Source organism: Oncorhynchus clarkii, chromosome 9, assembly GCF_045791955.1.
Source record: "Oncorhynchus clarkii lewisi isolate Uvic-CL-2024 chromosome 9, UVic_Ocla_1.0, whole genome shotgun sequence".
Lineage (NCBI taxonomy): Eukaryota > Metazoa > Chordata > Actinopteri > Salmoniformes > Salmonidae > Oncorhynchus > Oncorhynchus clarkii.
In genome coordinates this window covers 61,081,871-61,104,454 of record NC_092155.1, presented here as the reverse complement: position 1 = coordinate 61,104,454, position 22,584 = coordinate 61,081,871, and the positions used below count along the sequence as shown (strand labels likewise).

At 42.8% G+C, this 22,584-nt stretch overlaps 1 protein-coding gene across 2 annotated transcripts in view; it reads right to left on the bottom strand.

Annotated features, from left to right (window-relative positions):
- Positions 1-2,076: 2,076 nt before the first annotated feature.
- The window catches only part of LOC139416677 (prickle-like protein 2), a 47,265-nt gene continuing 26,757 nt past the window's right edge, over positions 2,077-22,584 (bottom strand). The window contains exons 1-10 of one of the 2 annotated variants that reach the window (XM_071165632.1): positions 21,463-21,520; positions 9,229-9,412; positions 8,497-8,610; positions 8,103-8,240; positions 7,692-7,895; positions 5,146-5,332; positions 4,107-4,445; positions 3,552-3,860; positions 2,910-3,272; positions 2,214-2,835 (exon numbers count right to left, since the gene is read on the bottom strand). In XM_071165632.1, coding sequence (XP_071021733.1) covers positions 2,354-2,835; positions 2,910-3,272; positions 3,552-3,860; positions 4,107-4,445; positions 5,146-5,332; positions 7,692-7,895; positions 8,103-8,240; positions 8,497-8,610; positions 9,229-9,412; positions 21,463-21,509 — 2,367 coding nt within the window. In that variant the 5' untranslated portion in view covers positions 21,510-21,520 and the 3' untranslated portion in view covers positions 2,214-2,353. Of the gene's footprint in view, positions 2,836-2,909; positions 3,273-3,551; positions 3,861-4,106; positions 4,446-5,145; positions 5,333-7,691; positions 7,896-8,102; positions 8,241-8,496; positions 8,611-9,228; positions 9,413-21,462; positions 21,521-22,584 lie in introns of those variants that run through there. The other variant, XM_071165631.1, reaches the window with a different exon arrangement.

Here is a 22,584-nt window from a genome sequence, read left to right as displayed (position 1 = left end):
TCACTCTGCGGTCCAACTCATCCCAAACCATCTCAATTGGGTTGAGGTCGGGTGATTGTAGCCTAGTGGTTAGAGCATTGGACTAGAGCATTGCAAGTTCAAACCCCCGAGCTGACAAGGTACAAATCTGTTGTTCTGCCCCTGAACAGGCAGTTATAACCCACTGTTCCTAGGCCGTCATTGAAAATAATATTTTTTTCTTAACTGACTTGCCTAGTTAAATAAAGGTAAAAATAAATAAATAAATTGTGGAGGCCAGATCATCTAATGCAGCACTCTCCTTGGTCAAATAGCCCTTACACAGCCTGGTGGTGTGTTTTGGGTCATTGTCCTGTTGAAAAACAAATGATAGTCCCTCTAAGCACAAAACAGATGGGATGGCGTATCGCTGCAGAATGATGTGGTAGTCATGATGTTTAAGTGTGCCTTGAATTCTAAATAAATCACTGACAGTGTCACCAGCAAAGCACCCCCACACCATCACACCTCCTCCTCCATGCTTCACGGTTGGAACCACACTTGCAGAGATCATCCGTTCACCTACTCTGCTTCTCACAAAGACATGACGGTTGGAACCAAAAACTCAAATTTGGACTCATCAGACCAAAGGACAGATTTCCACTAAATCTGGGTCTTCCATTCCTGTGGTCGTCCTCATGAGAGACTGTTTCATCATAGCGCTGGATGGTTTTTGCAACTGCACATGAATAAACTTTCAAAGTTCTTGACGTTTTTCAGATTGACTGACCTTCATAACTTAAAGTAATGAGACTGTCATTTCTCTTTGCTTATTTGAGCTGTTCTTACCATAATATGGACTTGGTCTTTTACCAAATAGTGCTATCTTCTTTATACCACCCCTACCTTGTCTCAACACAACTGATTGGCTCAAATGCATTAAGAAGGAAAGAAATTCCACAAATGTACTTTTAACAAGGCACACCTGTTAATTGAAATGCATTCCAGGTGACTGCCTCATGAAGCTGGTTGGGATAATGCCAAAAGTGTGCAAAGCTTTCATCAAGGCAAAGGGTGGCTACTTTGAAGAATCTCCAATATAAAATATATTTGGATTTGTTTAACTATTTTTTGGTTACTACATGATTCCATATGTGTTATTTCATATTTTTGATGTCTTCACTATTATTCTACAATGTAGGAAATAGTACAAATAAACCCTGGAATGAGTAGGTGTGTCCATACTTTTGACTGGTACTGTACATGTTGCACTATTTCCTCTTTTGAACATATGTAGTGTACCATACACTTACATAGGGGTGCTTTACGTCAAAATGGAAACAAAGTTTACTTTACGCAGACACACATGAACATACACACCATTCACAGCCCAGGTTATTGTGTACAGATAGCCTTTGAATCTCACTGCTCTCCCAGGGTATTTAACCAACTATTTGGTGATTCATAACTGTATAACAATGCATATAACACCAAAGACAAAACCAGTAGGCTACAAAAACATTTGAAAAAAGTAAATCTTAGTTTATATCGGATTGGCTTGGTGGAAGAATGTGGTTGAGAACCGTCACCACATTCTTTGCTGAAGAACTCTCTGTGTGGAAGCTGTGAGAGAGGGCCAAATGCCCATGAAGACTCGGTTATTAGGCTCCCGAGTGGCGCAGTGGTCTAAGGCACTACATCTCAGTGCAGGAGGCGTCACTACAGTCCCTGGTTCAAATCCAAGCTGTACCACATCCAGCCGTGATTGGGAGTCCCATAGGGCGGCTCACAATTGGCCCAGTGTCGCCAGGGTAGGCCATCATTGTAAATAAGAATTTGTTCTTAACCGACTTGCCTGGTTAAATTTAAAATGTATGTACAAAGAAAGGTAGACTGAGAAGGAATCCTCAAATCCTTACTGTAAGGTCAGTAAGAATAACTTCCCACAATAAATGCTTACATGTTTATACTGGAATGAGAGTTCTCTCTCCACAAATTCACTTGAGTAATATCATGCAAAGTGAATTTCCTGCCTTTTCGGAGTAAATCCTTTGCTTGTTCTAACGCACTACAGGCCCACAGTGATGTTTCCTTACAGAAGCATACAGACTTACCAAATGGATGCAAGTTTCATTTTACTGTGCAAAAACGTGCCCGAAACAAAATACAAATATAAAACAAATAAAAAATATTTGAAATCATATTCTGAACACTAATATGTGATAGTCATAGTACAGTAGTTTACTCCATCTTTGAATACGTCTGCTGCATAGGAGTATTGTGTTCAAAGTATCCCAAAGGAATTGCAACATATTACAGATTAATTTTTGTGATATTGAACATTGGCCTGCTTGTTGAATAAGAATAACTTTCACTGGGTCTGTGAGGGTCAAAGTTAGGAGATAGCACAGTTCGTGTCTTTGTCCTTTGCGCCAAGGCTATTTGCCCTCCTCTTCTTCCTTCTCAGGCTGTTCCTCAAACCCCTGTTCTTCACTCCTTTCCTCTCTCCATCCCTCTCTCCCTCCCTCTCTCCATCCACGGACGGGGGCCTTCGGGTTAGCTGGGGGGGCAAGAGGATGGGCTGCCCCAAGAAGTAACCCTCTTCCTCTGATTCTGAGGAGGAGGAGCAGGTTGAGCAGGAGTCCTCATGTTTGTTGTACTGGGCTGGCTGGAGGGTGAGTGACAGGGGCTCTGTGGTGCCTGGGGAAGAGAGGGAAGCACTCTCCCGCTGTCCTCTCCATTCTAGAGCGTCCAGACGGGGCCGATCAGGCAGAGAGTGACGGAAGCGTGTCTCTGTGCCTAGGTGGAGAACGGAGTCAGAGGCCACACGGCCTCGATTCCACCCCCGCCGTAAACTACGATGTTGGTATGAACCATCTGAGGGGACACAAAAAAAGGACAGTTGGCAGTTGTGATGAAAAGAGAAGAAAAAAAAAGAAAAGTGGTCTTACCCAGTAGGTCCATTTGAGGTGGAATGCCCTTCTCCATATGTAATCTGCGCCCAAAACCTCCATCCTCTTCCTCCCATTCCACCTGTTCTTCTTCCTTTTCCCCTCTCTCCTCATCTTCTTCCTCCTCCTCCTCATTCACAGAGTAGCTGCAGCTGATTGGCTCTCGGAAGCTGACTCTGGCTGTCCCACTGCGAAATGATTGGGGACTATGGTCAGGGGGGCTTGGTTCTGGTTGGTGCAGATTTGGCTTGGCCATCAAATCACGAGACTTGGTGGGTAGAGGGGCTGGGAGGGGCGGGGGGTCAGCAGGACTGGGGTGGTTTAGTGATGCAAGTAAGGAGGAATTCCTCGTGGGAGGAAACACTGGAAAGAAGGAGAGATAAATAAAAGACCTCAATCTATAAAAAGGCAAAGGATTCAATTACTGTTCAATCAACTCACAATAACAGGAGATGAGCAAGATTTGGAAACGGATTTATAGAATACTATCCCAACTCTTGCTTATGGCCAATTGTATCTAACAGAGCTCTACAGTTAACTGTTTCATTCTGAACACAATACTTTAGCTCAAGACCCACATTTATGATGCATGTAATTGCCTTGAAGTAGCACTTTGTGGAACAATTCACCAATGTGTAATACCTTTCGTAACTTGACTACTCTTCTCCACCCAGTTCCCACAGTCCTTTGCAGTAGAAGTTCCTCTACTGAAACTGGTGAGGGGGTGTCCAGCGTAGCCGTTGGGCTCTCCTAAAAACTCCAGACTACTGCCTGGATGCTTGCCACAGTCTCCAGTGTGCAAACTGTTGAGAGATTGGTCGATAGGCCAAGATGGTGCCCAGCCATTGGCTAAGCGACAGTGGGGAAGAGGAGAGTAGGACCTTCTGAGGTTACGATGACCGTTGGGTGGTGGGGAGACTCCATTTGGAACATCAGTAGAGATGTGAACACCTGGGAAATAGAGATGAAATGAAGATAAAACACACCTTGCTTGAATAGAAAAGGCTATGTAATCTTTTGACCATTTCTAAATGGTATTGTTTTGATAATTTGATCAATGTTGCTATGGATAAAATAACCTGCTAAATTATTCAAATGATTACTTCATTTCAATTTCATTCCCTGCAGGCTATGAGTATTACAAGGCTCAGGCATGACCTACATAACATGTAAATGCCATCTGCAGTATGCCGCTACCTTCATTTTCCTGTGCAGCATGAACACAGTCTTTTCCTGGGACAACAGGGATGTTGGCTCCCTCTGGTGGTTGCTGTGGGGAGCAGCGCTGCGACTGTTGGATCTTCTCTGCAGTCTCACAGTGCCTGTGCTGCGGAGGCCGGCTCTGGAGGGCTGAGTCACACGAGTCTGAGTTATCTGGGTCCTCTCCCAGGGAGCAGGGCCTGGAGCAGAAGATAAGGCCCCCACGCGGGAGGAACGGCCGCCCCAGCAGGGGGAGCCGACAGCGGGCACAGCAGAAACACGACTCGGCTGCATGCCAGTGCTGGCCCTCATAGGTCATCTGACCCTGGTCTATACCTGGAAGACAAAGAGAGGCTGTAAGAAAGTTGTCTCTATGCGAGTGTGTATACTTCTCTGTGTGAGTGAGCATATGTTTCTGTCTGTGCACACGTGTATATTGTTTTTTTATGTGTACAGATGGCATATCTTAAATTTGATCATCCTGTTGTTGCATAAAGTTTCCTGCACAGCAGGAAATGAATACACTGCAAGTTAGCAAGGTTTAAAAAAGGCTTCTAAAGGTTGTCATTTCCTTTTTAAAATGTCAGACAAAAAAATATGTATCAACCCCTACAAAATGTATAATCCACAACATGTTTTTCCCTGCTGTAGTAAACTGGCTCCTATTAAGATCCTACATCTCTATGTGTGTAAACACGGAGTGTACCAAACATTCTTAATATTGAGTTTCACCCCCCACACCACCTTTTGCCTTCCGAACAGCCTCAATTTTGTCTCGCCCATTCATCCTCAATGACACACATACACAATCCATGTCTCAATTGTCTCAAGGCTTAAAAATCCTTCTTTAAACCGACTCTTCCCCTTCATCTACACTGATTGAAGTGGATTTAACAAGTGACATCAATAAGGGATCATAACTTTCACCTGGATTCATCTGGTCAGTCTGTCATGAAAAGAGCAGGTGTTCTTAATGTTTTGTATACTCAGTGTATGCTTCCCTTTGTGGAAACATGGGCCTGTGTAACTGCAGTACCTATGTGTTCCCCACAGGTGTCACAGTACTCTGCATAGAAGGACTCATAGCAGGAGCAGCAGTACGGCCGGCTCTCTCTCATGATGTACCGCTGCCCTCCCAACGCTGCCTCACACTCAAAACAACAGAAGTGCTTCATGTGCCAGTGTCGGCCCTCTGCCTCCGTACACTCATCTGCTAGAATGATCTGCATTTCAGGGAGAGACGGAGTGAAGAAGAAAGAATGTGGGTCAACAAATCATATTTTCTAGAAAATACTTAACTCTTGAATATTTCTGGTTGTTGAACGACATTGTCATTCCTCTGGCAAACAGGTTTTCCCAGGGTGTCCGTGTGACAGGGCCAATGTGTCCTCTAAGGACTTCCCACTGGGAACACACTGGTTGAATCTTCATTGTTTCTACGTCATTTGAAAGGAAATTACGTTGAAACCAACATGGAATAGATGTTGAATTGACATCTGTGCCCAGTAGGTTGTGAAGGTCAGTCATGACTAGGGCTGTTGCGGTGACCGTATTACCACCACACCGGTGGTCATGAAGGCAGTCAAATTCCACGTGACCATTTAGTCACTGTAATTATGCTTTTCCAAGCTCTGATGCTGCTGATGGTCATTAGTAGCCTACCAAACTTGCTAACTGCCTGGTTCTCAGCACTCTATAGTCCCTCTAATTATTCTGACATCAATGCAAAGGTATTCAAAAATCAAATCAAACACTTCATGAGAGCCCGTGAGCTCTGTTTTGCGTGACAAAACAGAGTGATGGCCTCTATTAAAAATTGGAGGATCAGCTTTCTATAGGCTAGGCCTACTATATTTATTTCTCAACTTTTTTTAAATTAAGCACATTGCTTATATTTATAACAGAAGTATAGTCTGCCTGGCTGGCATGAAATGAAACCACAGGGAAAAGCGTCCTCCACTCTATTTAAGTGCATAGATGACATGTTTTTTCCTCCGCTGCCCGTTTCGATACAGGTGCATGATAATGGTCCATTCTAAATCAAAACAAATGTCACACATATACTAAATAATATATGTAAAGACAAGATTAAATCAAGAATAGTTTGATGGGTGACAATATTAGCCTATCACTTGTGAATTATATATTATCACTCGTGGATGTTGCCCAGCATAAGAAACAATGCCTTTTTTGCGACTTTTTCAAATCATAGTCGCCCACCTCATGTAGCCTAGCCCATAGGCCAATATGTTTGATAAGGTTTGTATCACAACTAAAGTGGCCAAATAACTTCATAAAATTAAGCACATTAATCAGCTATACAAGGGGTGTATTGCCTAACTGGTTACATAAGCAGCACGTGAGTTTCAAGTTTGGGGAAGTAAATTTTCACCATAATAATGCACCTTTATAATAAAAGCATTACATGCATAATTGCATTTGCAGTCACTTTTGATAATGGTGTTTTCTGCTAATGGAACATTTGCACTTATAGCCTACTACCATGTGCGCATTGCTGTGCCTATAATGTGAAGAAATAGCCTAATAGTTTATCAACATTTTAAGCTAAAAGTTCTGATCTGTTGCTTCAGCCACATTGCGTAAAAAAGGTTTTTTGAATCTAGTGGTTGTATTAACTTGGGATCTACCGCATCCCACAACTGTCCCAGACTATGTTTGGAATATTTATTTCTCACACAGAATAGGTTGACCTTTGTACTAGGCTAGTGCTTTTGCTGTTCATTAGGCCTCATTGTTGGCTAACAAAAAGTAAATGTGGACAGTTCTTCCAACAGCTTCCATATGCACCTCGGAAGAACGCGCGCAGTTGCGTCCCCGATGCGTCTATCTTCACTTGTAGCCTGTGACAAAGGCCCGATCACGTGATGGAGTGCGCGCCACTCAGAGAGGGCACAACACAAAAGGCATGGATTTTAGGGTGCATTACGGCCAGACAAAGGGGATGCCACCGTGAAATTCTAGGCATTATCAAGTGCTTTTATGAAGTGCTTATCAAATTGTGAATGTTTGTTTGATGTTGTGTACAGCCTGCGCAAAAAACTAAGCAAGGTACTTTTTTCGAATCATCATTAGAGTCGCATCATGCAGCCTTACATTGTATTGAAAATCAAAACATATAGCCCAACGTTTGTAGAACAACTAAAGTTACATTAACTCTAAATGAAGTATATAGTAATAACAATTTGTTAACCACTCAACACAGAATAGCCGCAATCCCTCAAATCGTTTGGAGAAAATATTTATATTTTATTCAGATTTGTTCAATTGTATTCTTCATACTATAAAATTATTTTTGACAATCCTGGTCTACAGGCAAGCAAATCAAAGAAAGAAGACTTACTCTGGGCTGGGAGAGTATGAGTACACATCTCCTCATAGGAGTCAGTGTTAGAACTGGACAGGGCAGATATAATGTATAAACAGACAGTGGATCCACAGTTTAGAGATCTTTGTGGAAAGGACAGACAATGGTTAAACAGTATGGAGAAATTTGTGGAGTGGACAGGGCAGGTCAGAGTGTATGAGCCAGTGCGGAGAGATTTGCGTTGTAGACACAGTCACCTCATCACAGGCCTGGCAGCGTGGTTTCATTCTCTCAGCGTGGTGCCGGCCGCAGTAGATCTGTCCGTCCTGGTAGAAGTAGATGAGGTCTACCAGCAGCTCAGTGCACGAGGCACACTGGAAACACTGAGGGTGCCAACAGCTACCGTGCCCCGCTCGGCTGGCAAACACTGCTATGTCCCCACCATAGATCTGTCTGCCACACTGAAACACAGAGAGAGAAAGAGAGAGAAAGTGAGAGAGACAAAACAGGTAAACAAAATGCAAATGTGCTTGAGGGAGTACAGAGAATACATACACTAAAAACCAAGAAATTTCCTAATTCCTTGTCTCATCTCCCTAATCCCTCACTCTCAATGTTTCCGTCCCACCCTAGTCTCCCCCTGATCCCCCACCCTCAGCAGTGTCTACCTGTTGGCAGATGGCTCCGGTCATGGTGACAGGGAACAGTCTGACCATGCCTCTGCCCAGGTTCTCCCTCTTCCTCTGCTGACTGAACAGACAAAGCTCCTTCTTCTCCTCCTCATCCAGTTGGTTACAGTACTGATGCTGGAAACACAAAAGACATACAGTTATAATGCTGACTCAGACAAGCAGAAGTCTAGTGAGGAACAACACAAACCAACTAAATTACAGCCCAGAAGCTAGGAAAACCAACATTTCACACAGAGTTCCAGCCTAGTATTAGTGAACAGTTACAATGCTGAGTCAGACAAGCATCCCAGCAGAAAACCATTATATTACAGCCCAGGGGCGTTAGGACAACCAAAACCTCACACAGAGTTACAGTATTAGTGACCGTTACCTCACTGTCGTGGGCTGGTAGCTGGTGGAGGAGCTGTTTGATGCGGTACCTCTCTCCTGAGCTGTTAGCATAGGGCACTCTGTCCTCCGGGATACAGCTGAAATACTGATACACCTGAATTAAAAAACAATAATGTTCAGACACACAATCCAAGGATGTTTTTGACCCTGTGTGTTGAAGTTTAAACATACACTGAGTACAAAACATTAATGACTCCTGCTTTTTCCATGACAGACTGACCAGGTGAATCCAGGTGAAAACTATGATCCCTTAATGTCACTTGTTAAATCTACTTCAAATCAGGTTAAAGAAGCCTTGAGACAATTGAGACATGGGTTGTGTATTTGCCATTCAGTGGGTGAATGGGCAAGACAAAATATTTAATTGCCTTTGAAAGGGGTATGGTAGTAGGTGCCAGGCACACCAGTTTGTGTCAAGAACTACAACGCTGCTGGGTTTGTCAAGCTCAACAGTTTTCCATGTGTATCAAGAATGGCCCTCCACCCAAAGGACATCGAGCCAACTTGACACAACTGTGGGAAGCATTGGAGTCAACATGGGCCAGCGGGGGGGGGGGGGGAGGCAACTCAATATTAGGAAGTTGTTCTTCATGTTTTGTACACTCATTGTATATGCTGAGTGTTAATGTATGCATGTATGTGTGAGAGTGCGTGCATGTCTTTGTGTGTGTGTGCATTAATGTATGTATGTGAAGCGTTCTCTGGTTCTGACCTGTTCAGGCTTGAGTCCAGGTGGGACCCAGGCGTACTCCTCGGAGGCACAGCCCGAGTCGTCATCAGAGATGGAGTGTCTTTGGAAGTCTGAAACCAGCTTCATCATCATCCTCTCCAGCTGGCCCGGCACTGCCCGCACTGCATGCTCCTCACGCACACACTTACAGTGCACACAGATCTTTCTGTGGAGAGAAAAAGAGGCCATTGGGTTCAATACATGGCAACTCAGAGTATTGCACAGATGCAACACCCACCAAACAGAAGGCTAGGACTGAACAGTTGGCAAGTGAGACTAAGTTTTTTTTTTTTTACACATCTAATAATCTAATCATAAAAACACACCATTGATTGCCATCTCAAAACCAATACTGTCTGTAGTCAAGTATTGCATGGCAGGAACATAATTTGCGTTGGAGACATGAAGTAATTAGCCAGCCCACAAACATTCTTGAGCGTGACTCAATATGACTCCCTACATTACAGTTACTAACACAACAAACAGGTGTTCATCCAAGGAGAGGCATGTCACCAACTCCGATACAGTCAAATATACACTAAACAATCAGAGGCTAAAACAAGCATGGAGTAAAACTGCAAACTGACACACACTCATTCAGTCTAACAGTGACACGGTTGGAAACACACACACACACACACACACACACACACACACACACACACACACACACACAACTGGATGGGGAAGCTGACCATTCTCTGAATACCTGCTGAAGGAGACCCCAGCCCATTGAACAGACATGTTTAACACCTTGTCACCTATGGTAGACATAGCGGTAAGCCTCATCTTTGCCCTGCACATTAAGATTCCCACCGTTGCTGAGAAGGCAGTATCTTCATCCCAATATGGCGATAGGACTATGGGCAAATGTGTGTGTCGAAAGGAAAGTAGTGGGTGTGAGTGTAAAAAAACTTTAAGAACACCTGCTGTTTCCATGTCATAGACTGACCAGGTAATCCAGGTGAAAACTATGATCCCTTATTGATGTCACCTGTGTCATGACGTTGCCTCTTTGGGTGTGGCGAGCCCCATCCCCCTCTCCCTGCCTCCCCATTTCCTCCTTCAACTAGGCTGCTGTGGCCAGGGAGACGTCGTAAATTCCCGAGGATCTCCTCATGGACACACAGTATAGAGAGAGTACATTTTCATAGAGAACAAAGGAATTCCTTCCACCTCACAGAACTTGAGGTACGAACAAATGTCATGTTCCGGAGAAAGTATAACTGATCGGTGAAGAATCCAGCTACGAACTGGTCCGTTTGTTACAACTTGGGGAAGCTCATGGGAGACGGTGTGGCCACATTACCATAACACTGTTTATATAATAGCCGCAGATATGAGGTTTACATCTAATTGTTGTATAATGTGTGAGAATGAGTGAGTATGATACTGTTTACACAATTTTACAATGTGATTTTGGACTGTTTAATGAAGGAAAAGTCAAAAAGGGAATTGGATTTGAACTAAATCAGAGGACTGCCCCTGAGCCCAGTTAGGGTCAGACATCCTGGGACCCAGCCCCTTTTCTGCCATTCTGAATAAAACCCAACTTTGAGAAATTATCACCAGACCATGTTTTTCTTCATCAGGAGTGGACAAAGGTTGTAGACCATTGCTGAATCTTTTAACCATACCACGTGGTTAAACTCTTAGACTATCGATACCGACAGAATAAGAACAAGTCTTTGATATTAATTACTAGTCTGCAGCTAGGAATTTGGTATCATTGAACGCAAAGAACGACAACCGCCGAAACAACCATTCTATAACAAATGAATGCATGTCACTCTGAACTATCCCCTCTAACCAAGACAGAGAGAGAGGACGAAACTCTCCAACAGAAACAAACTTTTCATCAGCGATCAAGACAACACACTGAGCATAAATATATATATTGATTGCAATTGTTCCCGAATGAGTGAGCGTTCATGTGCAAAGGATTAGCATTTCAATTGTTATAATTATCACTCTGTAGTGACTTCTTAGTCGACCCCTACTTCCCCTTTTGTCTAACAAGCCGCGATGCCGGTTTAGCCCACTAGGGCACATTCTCCTATCATTTCTTGTAACCACATTTACCTTGTTGGTTTGTTTGTTTATGCATTTCTGTGAATTACTTAGTAATAAATAAATGATTTAAGACAATTGATGTATGGATGACTCATAGTGAATACAATTTATGGTGTTTGGAATGAGACTAACGTGAGGTAAAGTAAATTATTCATTAATTCGAAGACTAATTGATCAGATAAAATATCTGAAAAGTTATTTTAGGAAATTATAACTTTGTAATCTGAATATTTTCCTTGGTGCCCCGACTTCCTAGTTAGTTACATGATTAAATCAGTCTAATACCGTAATACTAATTACAGAGAATCTTTGATAAAAACTATAAGTCTTCAATATAATGATAGTAAAGACACGACACCTGTTAAATCCACTTCAATCAGTGTAGATGAAGGGGAGGAGATAAGTTAAAGAAGGAGTTTTAAGCCTTGAGACATGGATTGTGTATGTGCGTCATTCAGAGGGTGAATGGGGCAAGACAAAATATTTAAACGCCTTTGAACAGGGTATGGTAGTTGATGCCAGATGCACCGATCTGTGTCAAGAACTGCAACACTGCTAGGTTTTTCAAGTTCAACAGTTTCCTGTGTGTATCAAGAATGGCCTACCACTTAAGGGACACCCAGCCAATTTAACACAACTGTGGGACGTATTGGAGTATGGGGGGGTGCAACTCAATATTAGGACGGTGTTCTTAATGTTTTGTACACTCATAGGTTAGACAGTTTTGATTGGACAGTGTTTTTCTTCTTCCGTTTCTTACCACGCAGCTACTGTACATTGTATGTTTGGACTTCTGTTTTGAAGCCAGAGCATGAGTGAGTCATATTTCACTGTTAGTTTTACAAAATTAATTCTACATTTTCAGTTAGAAAACTGATGATTGTTTATTTTTGATTAAAAGGTATTGATGATGGGTGTACCTTTTGCTTCATGCATTGTAAACTCAGCAAAAAAAGAAACTTCCTCTCACTGTTGTCGTGTCTTTGTCTATGCCGGATTAAGTGATATGACATGCTATTCTATAAAATAATTTCTCAGTAATTAATATTACCTGATTGAGCTAATCATGTAAATGTAATTAACTAGAGAGTCGGGCACCACAAAATAATATTTATAGAGCTGTTATCTTCCGAATAAACTCTTAAAGACCTAGTAATATTTTACATCAATAGCAGTCAATATTAATCGTCATCTTAATTCAGTCTCATCTGAAAGTTGTAAATTCTTAGTCATCTGCCCGAACCCTGGCTAACAAGTTGAATCAGCAATACAAAATTGGGTTTAATTATTTATTTACTAATTACCTAACTAATCACACAGAATTACACATACACATAATTAAAATCATAACTTGATTACAAATTACGTCATAAAGGAAAACATCCCTAGCGAGCGGAACAGATATGACAGCTGGTTACACAAAAGAAAAGGGCTGGGTTTGAGTGAAAGAGCGGGAAGACTAAGGGACACAGGGAGAAGCTGTGCTATCGTAAATACAGTATCTTATGCATTCTAAAATACCGCCCATTTGGAAAAGGAAAATGCAATAAATATTTACTCTGAGCTGCGCTTCGGTAGGTTGGTGGTAGATGGAAGGCCGTGTTGCCAAACCGAGTCCTTTGAAGAATGTCTCTGGTTGTCAATTGTTTACATTGTAGTAACGTCGTTGGGTGATAGACGGGATACTGTCTGTTCCTTCCTAACCCTCGTTGCATCTACTGTTGCTAACTCAACGGCTAGGAGGTATCAATTCTGTAGTGAATAAGAGTTCAAAGTTCATACCATTCGCAACCAAAGCTCACGCTGATGTTGGCTTCGTTCTGCAGTTATTACCTAAACCATTCTGACATAGGACCGTCGTCCTACATCCTCGGAACAGGAAGTTATATTGTCGTCAAGGGCTTATATAGGAAGGGAGAGGAGGGTGTGTTTGAAAAGTTTTATAGCCCATGTCCCTCAACAGGGGCGGGCCACTGATTGAGCAGAAAATCTCACATTTTAGAAGCGAAAATCATTTCATCCCATCACGAATCATTTCATATTCAAACATTTAAATTGAAGAACAATTCCATGTGAATCCGATAACTCTGATGTGTAGACTTTCCACTGTAGAGTTTATGTCATCTTATCATTGATGAGAATGTCTCAGATGACAACCGAACTGACATCATATTCATTAAGTACCACCGCATATGTTCAATTGGTCACATTACCAGAATATAGTTCATTTCCCCCCACCTTCTGATGTTCCCAGAATCTCTATGTTAACCAAGGGTTTTGCAAATGTAACCTCAGTAGGGTAGAGAGAGGAAAAAGGGGGGAAGAGGTATTTATGACTGTCATAATACTACCCGCCAGGCCAACATCATGACACTGTCAACTGCATTTAATTTCAGCAAAATTAACATGTGTAAATATGTATATGAACATAACAAGATTCAACAACTGACACAAACTGAACAAGTTCCACAGACATCTGACAAACAGAAATGGAATAACGTGTCCCAGAACAAAGTGGGGGTCAAAATCAAAAGTAACAGTCAGTATCTGATGTGGCGACCAGCTGCATTAAGTACTGCAGTGCATCTCCTCCTCATGGACTGCACCAGATTTGCCGGTTCTTGCTGTGAGATGTTACCCCTCTCTTCCACCACGGCACCTGCAAGTTCCCAGACATTTCTGGGGTGAATGGCCCTAGCCCTCACCCTCCGATCCAACAGGTCCCAGACGTGCTCAATGTGATTGAGATCCGGGCTCTTCGCTGGCCGTGGCAGAACACAGACATTCCTGTCTTGCAGGAAATCAAGCACAGAACGAGCAGTATGGCTGGTGGCATTGTCATGCTGGAGGGTCATGTCAGGATGAGCCTGCAGGAAGGGTGCCAAATGAGGGAGGAGGATGTCTTCCCTGTAACGCACAGCGTTAAGATTGCCTGCAATGACAACAAGCTCAGTCCGATGATGCTGTGACACACCGCCCCAGACCATGACGTACCCTCCACCTCCAAATCGATCCCGCTCCAGAGTACAGGCCTCGGTGTAACGCTCATTCCTTCGACAATGAACGCGAATCCAACCATCACCCCTGGAGAGATAAAACCACGAGTCGTCAGTGAAGAACATTTTTTTTGCCAGTCCTGTCTGGTCCAGTGGCGGTGGGTTTGTGCACATAGGCGACATTGTTGCCGGTGATGTCTGGTGAGGACCTGCCTTACAACAGGCCTACAAGCCCTCAGTCCAGCCTCTCTCAGCCTATTGTGGACAGTCTGAGCACTGATGGAGGGATTGTGCGTTCCTGGTGTAACTCAGGCAGTTGTTGTTGCCATCCTGTACCTGTCCCGCAGGTGTGATGTTTGGATGTACCGATCCCGTGCAGGTGTTGTTACACATGGTCTGCCACTGCGAGGACGATCAGCATTCCATCCAGTCTCCCTGTAGCGCTGTCTTAGGCGTCTCACAGTACGGACAATGCAATTTATTACCCTAGCCACATCTACAGTCCTCATGCCTCCTTGCAGCATGCCTAAGGCAAGTTCATGCAGATGAGCAGGGACCCTGGGTATCTTTCTTTTGGTGTTTTTCAGAGTCAGTAGAAAGGCCTCTTTAGTGTCCTAAGTTTTCATAACTGTGACCTTAATTGCTTACCATCTGCAAGCTGTTAGTGTCTGATCGACCGTTCCACAGGTGCATGTTCATTAATTGTTTATGGTTCATTGAACAAGCATGGGAAACAGTGTTTAAACCCTTTACAATGAAGATCTGTGAAGTTATTCACATTTTTACGAATTATCTTTCAAAGACAGGGTCCTGAAAAAGGGACGTTTCTTTTTTTGTTGAGTTTATGTGTGTTCTTACTGTGACTGTCACCCTGATATTGGCTACTAGGTAGCTACTTCCCACGCAGTTTCCGGACAGTCGTGCTTGGCAAACGGGAGCAAAGGGCACTGTGTCCTAGTGTTGTTACCGTTCATTCCCACCCCATTGAGTAGTAGACTGTATGTATATATCAAGGTGACATCTAGATGGTTATTAATATTAGTTATTTCTTGTGTAGGCTGTTATCCTGATCTGGCTATGCCATATGGCTGTGAGCTACACTAGTTAATTTGCGTGCTCCGAAGCATCTCTCACTCACACGGCTCTCTCAGATAGCTACATTTTTATTAGCCAATGCAGTCACATGATCGGGTCTTCCTCACAGGCTGAAGACAGATGCAACTGCGCACGTCCATATCCAATTCCGGGGTGCATATTGAAGATATTGGAAGAACTGTCCACATTTACATTTCATCAGCCAACACCATTCTCAAAAGTGACCGAAAATGTAATTATGCATGTAATGCTTTTATTATAAAGGTGCATTATTATGGTGAAAATGATCTTCCCCAAACTAGAAACTCAGGCACTGCTTATGTATCCAGTTAGGCAATACACCCCTTGTAAAGCGGATTAATGTGCTTAATTTATTAAGTTATTTGGCCACTTTAGTTGTGATACAAACCTTATCAAAACATATAGGCCTATGGTCTAGGCTTATTTTGCGACTATGATTTAAAAAAGTTCAGAAAAAAACAGGCATGCTCTGTTTCTTGCCTCACTGCACACAAGCTGGGCATCATTCACAAGTGATAATATAGTGAAAGGCTAATATTTTCACCCATCAGGCTATTCTTTATTTAATCTTGTCTTTACATATACAAAATAATATACAGTGATTCGGAAAGTATTCAGACTACTTGACTTTTTCCACATTTTGTCACGTTACAGCCTTATTCTAAAATATATTAAATTATTTTTTCCCCTCTCATCAAGCTACAATAGCCCATAATGACAAAGCAAAAACACATTTTTAGAAATATTTGCAAATTAAAATATTTCAATGAAATAAAATGTACATAAGTATTCAGACCCTTTACTCAGTACTTTGTTGAAGCACCTTTGGCAACGATTACAGCCTTGAGTCTTCTTGGGTATGACACTACAAGTTTGTCACAACTGAATGGGGAGTTTCTCCCATTCTTCTCTGCAGATCCTCTCAAGCCCTATTAGGTTGGATGAGGAGCGTCACGCCACAGCTGTTTTCAAGTCTCACAAGAAATGTTCGATCGGGTTACACATTTAGAGACTTGTCTCGAAGCCACTCCTGCGTTGTCTTGGTTATGTGCTTAGGGTCCTTGTTCTGTTGGAAGGTGAACCTTCGCTCCAGTCTGAGGTCCTGAGTGCTTTGGAGCAGGTTTTCATTAAGGACCTTTCTGTACTTTGCTCCGTTCATCTTTCCCTCGATCCTGACTAGTCTCTTAGTCCATGCTGCTGAAATACATCCCCACATCATGATGCTGCTTCACCGTATGGATGGTGCCAGGTTTCCTCCGGACGTGACGCTTGGCATTCAGGCCAAAGAGTTCCATCTTGGTTTCTTCAAACCAGAGAATCTTGTTTCTCATGGTCAGAGTCCTTTAGGTGCCTTTTGGCAAACTCCAAGTGGGCTGTCATGTGCCTTTTACTGAGTGGCTTCCGTCTGGCCACTCTACCATAAAGGCCTGCGTGGTTGAGTGCTGCAGAGATGGTTGTCCTTCTGGAAGCTTCTTCCATCTCCACAGAGGAACTCTGGAGCTCTGTCAGAGTGACCATCGTTTTCTTGGTCACCTCCCTGAGGTTTGGCCGACCAGCTCTAGGAATCTTGGCGTTTCTTTCATTTAAGAATGATGGAGGCCACTGTGTTCTTGGGGACCTTCAAAGCTGCAGACATTTTTCGGTACCCTTCCCCAGATTCGTGCCTCGACACAATCCTGCCTCAAGAGCTCTACGGACAATTCCTTCGACCTCATGGCTTGGGTTTTGCTTTGACATGCACTGTCAACTGTGGGACCTTATATAGACCTTTCCAAATCATGTTCAATCAAGTTGTAGAAACAGCTCAAGGATGATCAATGGAAACAGGATGCACCTGAACTAAATGTTGAGTCTGATAGCAAAGGGTCTGAATACTTATGGAAGTAAAGTATTCATTTTTTAAATGTATTTTTTTTCAATTTTTTTGGGAAAAACCTGTTTTTGCTTTGTCATTATGGGGTAATGTGTGTAGATTTATGAGGAAAACAATTAATTGATTGAATAAGGCTGTAATGTAACGAAATGTGGAAAAGGAGTCTGAATACTTTCTGAATGCACTGTATGTGTGAAATTTGTTCCAATTTAGATTTTACCCGTCTTGAAAAAGGGGCAGGGGGAAAAAATAAATGTCATCTATGCACTTAACTTCTTTGGGGTACCCCCCCCCCCCTTCTTCTCAATTTCCGCCTAAAAACATACCCTAATCTAACTGACTGTAGCTCAGGCCCAGAAGCAAGGATATGCATTTTCTTGGTATCATTTGTGAAGACCCTCAGTCCTCTACACAATATTGTGCTGCTGGTGCCATGGCCCATAGCAGTCTCTTTCTGGTGTAAAGCAGAGGCTTACTGAACAGGTGGTGCAGGTGATGGGGCATTTCCTGTGACAAAGGGCCCAACGACATCTCCCTACTGTGCCCTTTTTGCCCTGAGGCACAATCATGCCTGCAGAGATGAATCTGGGCAGGTGAACACCACTGGTTTGAGCAGAAGGGACAGAGGTAGAGGGGACAGAAGGTGCTGAAGCAACTCGGTCTCGCTTTCTCTATCAATTTCCTCTATAATTTGGGTTAAATCTGTATACCTAGACTTTGTTTTAGCTTTTCCTGATTTATTCGCCATAATTTAAATATATAAACTTGCTGAAAATGCTATTGACTATGTACTGCTATGCGTAACACTCGTGGCTCCGTCAAGTAGGATTTGCAATGGCGAATGAGCCTCTTTTACGCCAGAGTTTACGACAAAGGCTGGTCTTCGAACGTATAACCATTACATATTGCCGTTTACCTCAGCTCATTGGCCATCTTCCAAGCTAGATTTCAAGATGATCAGTGGTCATTGGGCCAAAATACAGTCAATCAACGATAGACCGGTCCTACCATTGGTGCGCAATGAGGTCATTGATTGGTGTCTTCAAAATCAGTTTGTTTCAGTCAATTCGTCCCGGGAAAATAACCATCAAGTATGGTTGTGTTAGTAACAACCAGAGGATTGCAATGAAACCAACCATGACTGGATAAACGTTTGTTTAGTGTGTGTAATTACCACGAACGCTTCGTCCAAAGTTGGAAAATGCAAAAAATAAAAAATAAATAAAAAAATTGCATGGTTTGCTTTCGCAGTAGAGCCTTTTTGAAATCTGACACAGCGGTTGGATTAATAAAATGTTCATCTTTTAAATGATGTAAGATACATGTATTTACAGGAATGTTTACTATAACAAATTGTGTATTTAGAATGTTAGCGCTCTGCAGTTTCACCGGATGTTGGCCTGGTGGGACGTTAGCATCTCACCTACCCTAGAGAGGTTAAATAGCGAATGGAGTACCCTTTTCCCGTGGTTCATTTTCATGCCAGCCAGGTAGGCTATACTCCTCCTGTAAAAAGAAGCAATGTGCTTAATATTAGGAAAGTTGGGATATAAACATAATAGGCCTAGCCTATAGAAAGCTGATGGGATACTCCTCTTTTTAAGAGGCCATCAATCTGTTTTCTCACGCAATTGCATAGCCTATAGAAATGTTGCGCAACATGAGCTCATGGGCTCTCATGAAGTGTTTGACTAGATTTTCGATTAGATTTGCATTGATGTTAGAATGATTAGAGGGACAATAGAGTGCTGAGTACCAGGCGGGCTAAGGGTTGCCCCCTCTCATTGAATAACTCAAGTCGAAGGTTGATCCGTTGTCCTGCTGGTTGCCATTAGTAACTTAATTATTCTTATAACTTCTTCTGTGTGCAATTTTTAAAAAATGGGTTCAAGGACATACATCTGTTGTATTATAAGCAATTATTGGTACCATGATTGTCTTTGAATTTGTAAAATGTATTTACACAAAGACTGACCATGAATATTGCAATTTTTCCATTCAATATAATGGTGGAGCCTGTTTTCTGCTAACAATGCCTGCAGTACTGCGGCCGTCCTTAAACTTCCGTGGCTACAATGAGAGGGGGCAGTCGTTCTCCCCTGTCCCACAGTGGTTAATAACTGTTGGAGGAAGAGAAGATGGAGATGGAGGGGGTAATCCTCCCCCTTGTCACCCCCCCTGGGCTGTCATATCTTTCCTCTGAGTAATTGGGCCTGTCTGTATGTGGGACTGACTGTGACAGTGTGAGAAAGGGTTTGTACAGTATGTGTTCATGTCTGTGTAGGCATTACGTGTGTGGATGCATCAGTGTGTGGATGCATCAGTGTGTGGATGCATCAGTGTGTGGGCTCCTGTATAAACAGTATCTCTCTGGTTCTTGTGTGATTGCATAACAGGCCCTCAGCTGGTATTTGCGGCTCAAGGCCAGCTCCTCAGGCACAGATGGAGGACAAAGCCGCTTTGCGTAGACATCCCCCTTAAAACACACACACAAACACCAATCCTTTCATGTGGATAAACAGCATTCACTTTCAATCCTCTGTTCCAAAGTCTCCCATCCCATCCTTACTACTATTCCCTTCCCAATAAAATATTAAACTGAACAGCTCTCCTGCGGATCGTTTCCAACCCTGGCTGCCTTAGCTCCTTATAAGGCCAGGTTGTAGTGCAGTGGGTTCAGTATAAATCATGGTAAACATAGCAGGTCACCTCAGGGTAAGCCATGCTGGCAAAACTCACAAGCCACAATCCAGCCCCAGCTGTTTGTCCTCAGAGCTCGTGTACACTGTACGTGTGTGGATGTAAGAGCCACCATACAGCACAGAGTCACGCGTGTGTGTGCGCGTGCGTGGTACAGATGCCCCGCAGCATATAGGCAGCTGGAAAACCACTACATGTACCAGGGAATGATATCCAGCCACCCACCAGCTCCTCAAAATAACAGGGAGTGTTATCATATTTAACAGGGAGATTTATCAGTGCCAATCAGCAAAGAGTTGTCCAGAGTACAGTTTCCAAGTACAACATGAAACGCTATTGCACCAGAGCAATTCATTTTAAATGATGTGTAGGACTGTGCTTGCAAATGATCTTGATTGTTATTAACCCACTTGTATCTCTTTGCCAACCTGGAAAGACATCTAGCTTGCCATTAAGAGTATATTTAGCTTGAATGCCAGGGTGGCACACTCAGACACCACAGCCACACCCAGCCACTGCCACGAGACCCTCAGAAATGACCAGCGGTTCTACTGTGGTCACAGAGCAGATGCTGATGTGATATGTTTGGCCTGTAATCCATGTTACGCCTCCAATTCTCAGGTTACGTCACAATGCTGTGGCTGTAACAGTTGTTGTTGTTGAGGCATCTTTCTTTGTGTTGATATGTAAACAGTGACTCTGGTTGTGGATAATCCCGTACATGACTGACTGCTGGGCAGAAGGATACAGTAAAGTAGTGAGGCTGCTTCTCTGTGATGCTACTGAGGTCAGAAATCATTGCTCTGCCACATGGCCTAAATGTTTACTATGACCTCTCTGGTCTTTTCACACAGCGCTGATGGCTTTAGTGTAGTTCACTAGTACTATATATTAGAAACATATACAGTATATCCTTCTTTTATCCTCTAAAATGTTTTTTTTTTTTTTACGAAGCACATGCCTAAAAATTATTATAATAAAATACCTATTAGCTTGTGGTACTCTAATCTGGTTTTAACCACTAAACAGAGTAAAACAGTGTGAACTGGGCCAGCATGGAGACTGTGTAACTTCCATTAGTGCACAGTACATACTGCACAGCAGGACCACATAATCCTGACACATAATCCTCAATAATTTCTATATTCCCTACTAGCCCTCTTGGAGGGGAGCAGAAATAACTCTCTCTCTGCTTATTTTCACTTTTGGAATGCCACAACACAAATTACAATCATTAGCGGTCCTGTTTTCAAATCTGCTAGCAGTGTTAACAGGCTCAATCTAAATTCTAAACCCTCTCCCTCTGGCAAGCAGGGACCCCACTATCCACTTCCTACTATCCGCTGTGAGCTAACACATTCAAGTACTTTTACTTTCTGTTCGATGAGTGTTAAGCCTTCCAATTAGTGGCTACATACAACAAAAAACAGTAAAGCAGGAATTAGCCAAGACCTTTACCTTTCGTCATCAACGTCACAAAGAAATCCATGCTGACTGTGTAACATCCTCCTATCCAGACCGGTGCTATAGTGAAGCTTCTCAGAATCTGATCTCAGATTTAGTCACATCGTGCTGCTGCCTGTCTGCCTGTCTGTCGGTCTGTCTGCCTTGTCAGAGCTGAGTTCAAGATGAGGCAGCTCCTTACCAGCAGAAATGTGTTTTCTCTCTCTACATGTCTCTTTTCAATGTATCCCTCCCCCACACCATCCCTCTACCCCCATCTGATAAGAGTTGACCAAACAATAAGTCTCAGGACACACACACACACACACACACACAGACTACATTCTTTCCATTCACTGCATGGTTTCTCCACACTTCTAAAAAGCGTGCAATAGTTCAATTTGACCTCTCACATTTTCAGAACACACATACACACACCAATGCCGTCAGCTTTAATGTTTGAAATAATTGGAGCTGATTCTATAACTCAACTTCATTTGGGAATGAATAATTTCATGTTCTGATCAAGATGAGCAATGCAGCACAGATTACAAATGCTTATGTTTGGACATCAAGCCCTTTTGACCAATTAAAGGATGGCATTTCAGAAAACATCTTGGCCTGGCTACAGGCCTCTAAGAAGTCCAAAATCATAACAGCTCATCTGTCCTCGCTGTCAATCACTCCAGGATGACCTGTCAATGAACACATCCAACCAAAAAGGCCCTTTGTCCTTAGATCTATGTTAAATTGCCTCGCTTGTCAATCTCTCTTTTATCTTTCTCTGTTCAATCCCCTTTTAAGGTTTCTCTCACTCGCCTGGAATAACTATTTAACCGTTCAAACATCAACAAGTGTGCCATCAACCCTGACAAGATAAGTAATAAGATACTCACTCTTCCATACAATCACAACTTATAACAAATTCAAAAGTCACTTTTTAGATGTATCATTAGCCATTCAATCCATCCCCATTTGTTTTGGCCATACATGTGTCAAATGGGTAACGTACCAACCAGTTTGTACAGTACAGTGATCAATAACCCTCTTGGGATGAATGCGTCTGCTCTGCTCTTGGTGTGAGTAGCTGTGATTTAAACAGAGTAGCTACAGTATCTCTCTCTGTGGCCTGATAGT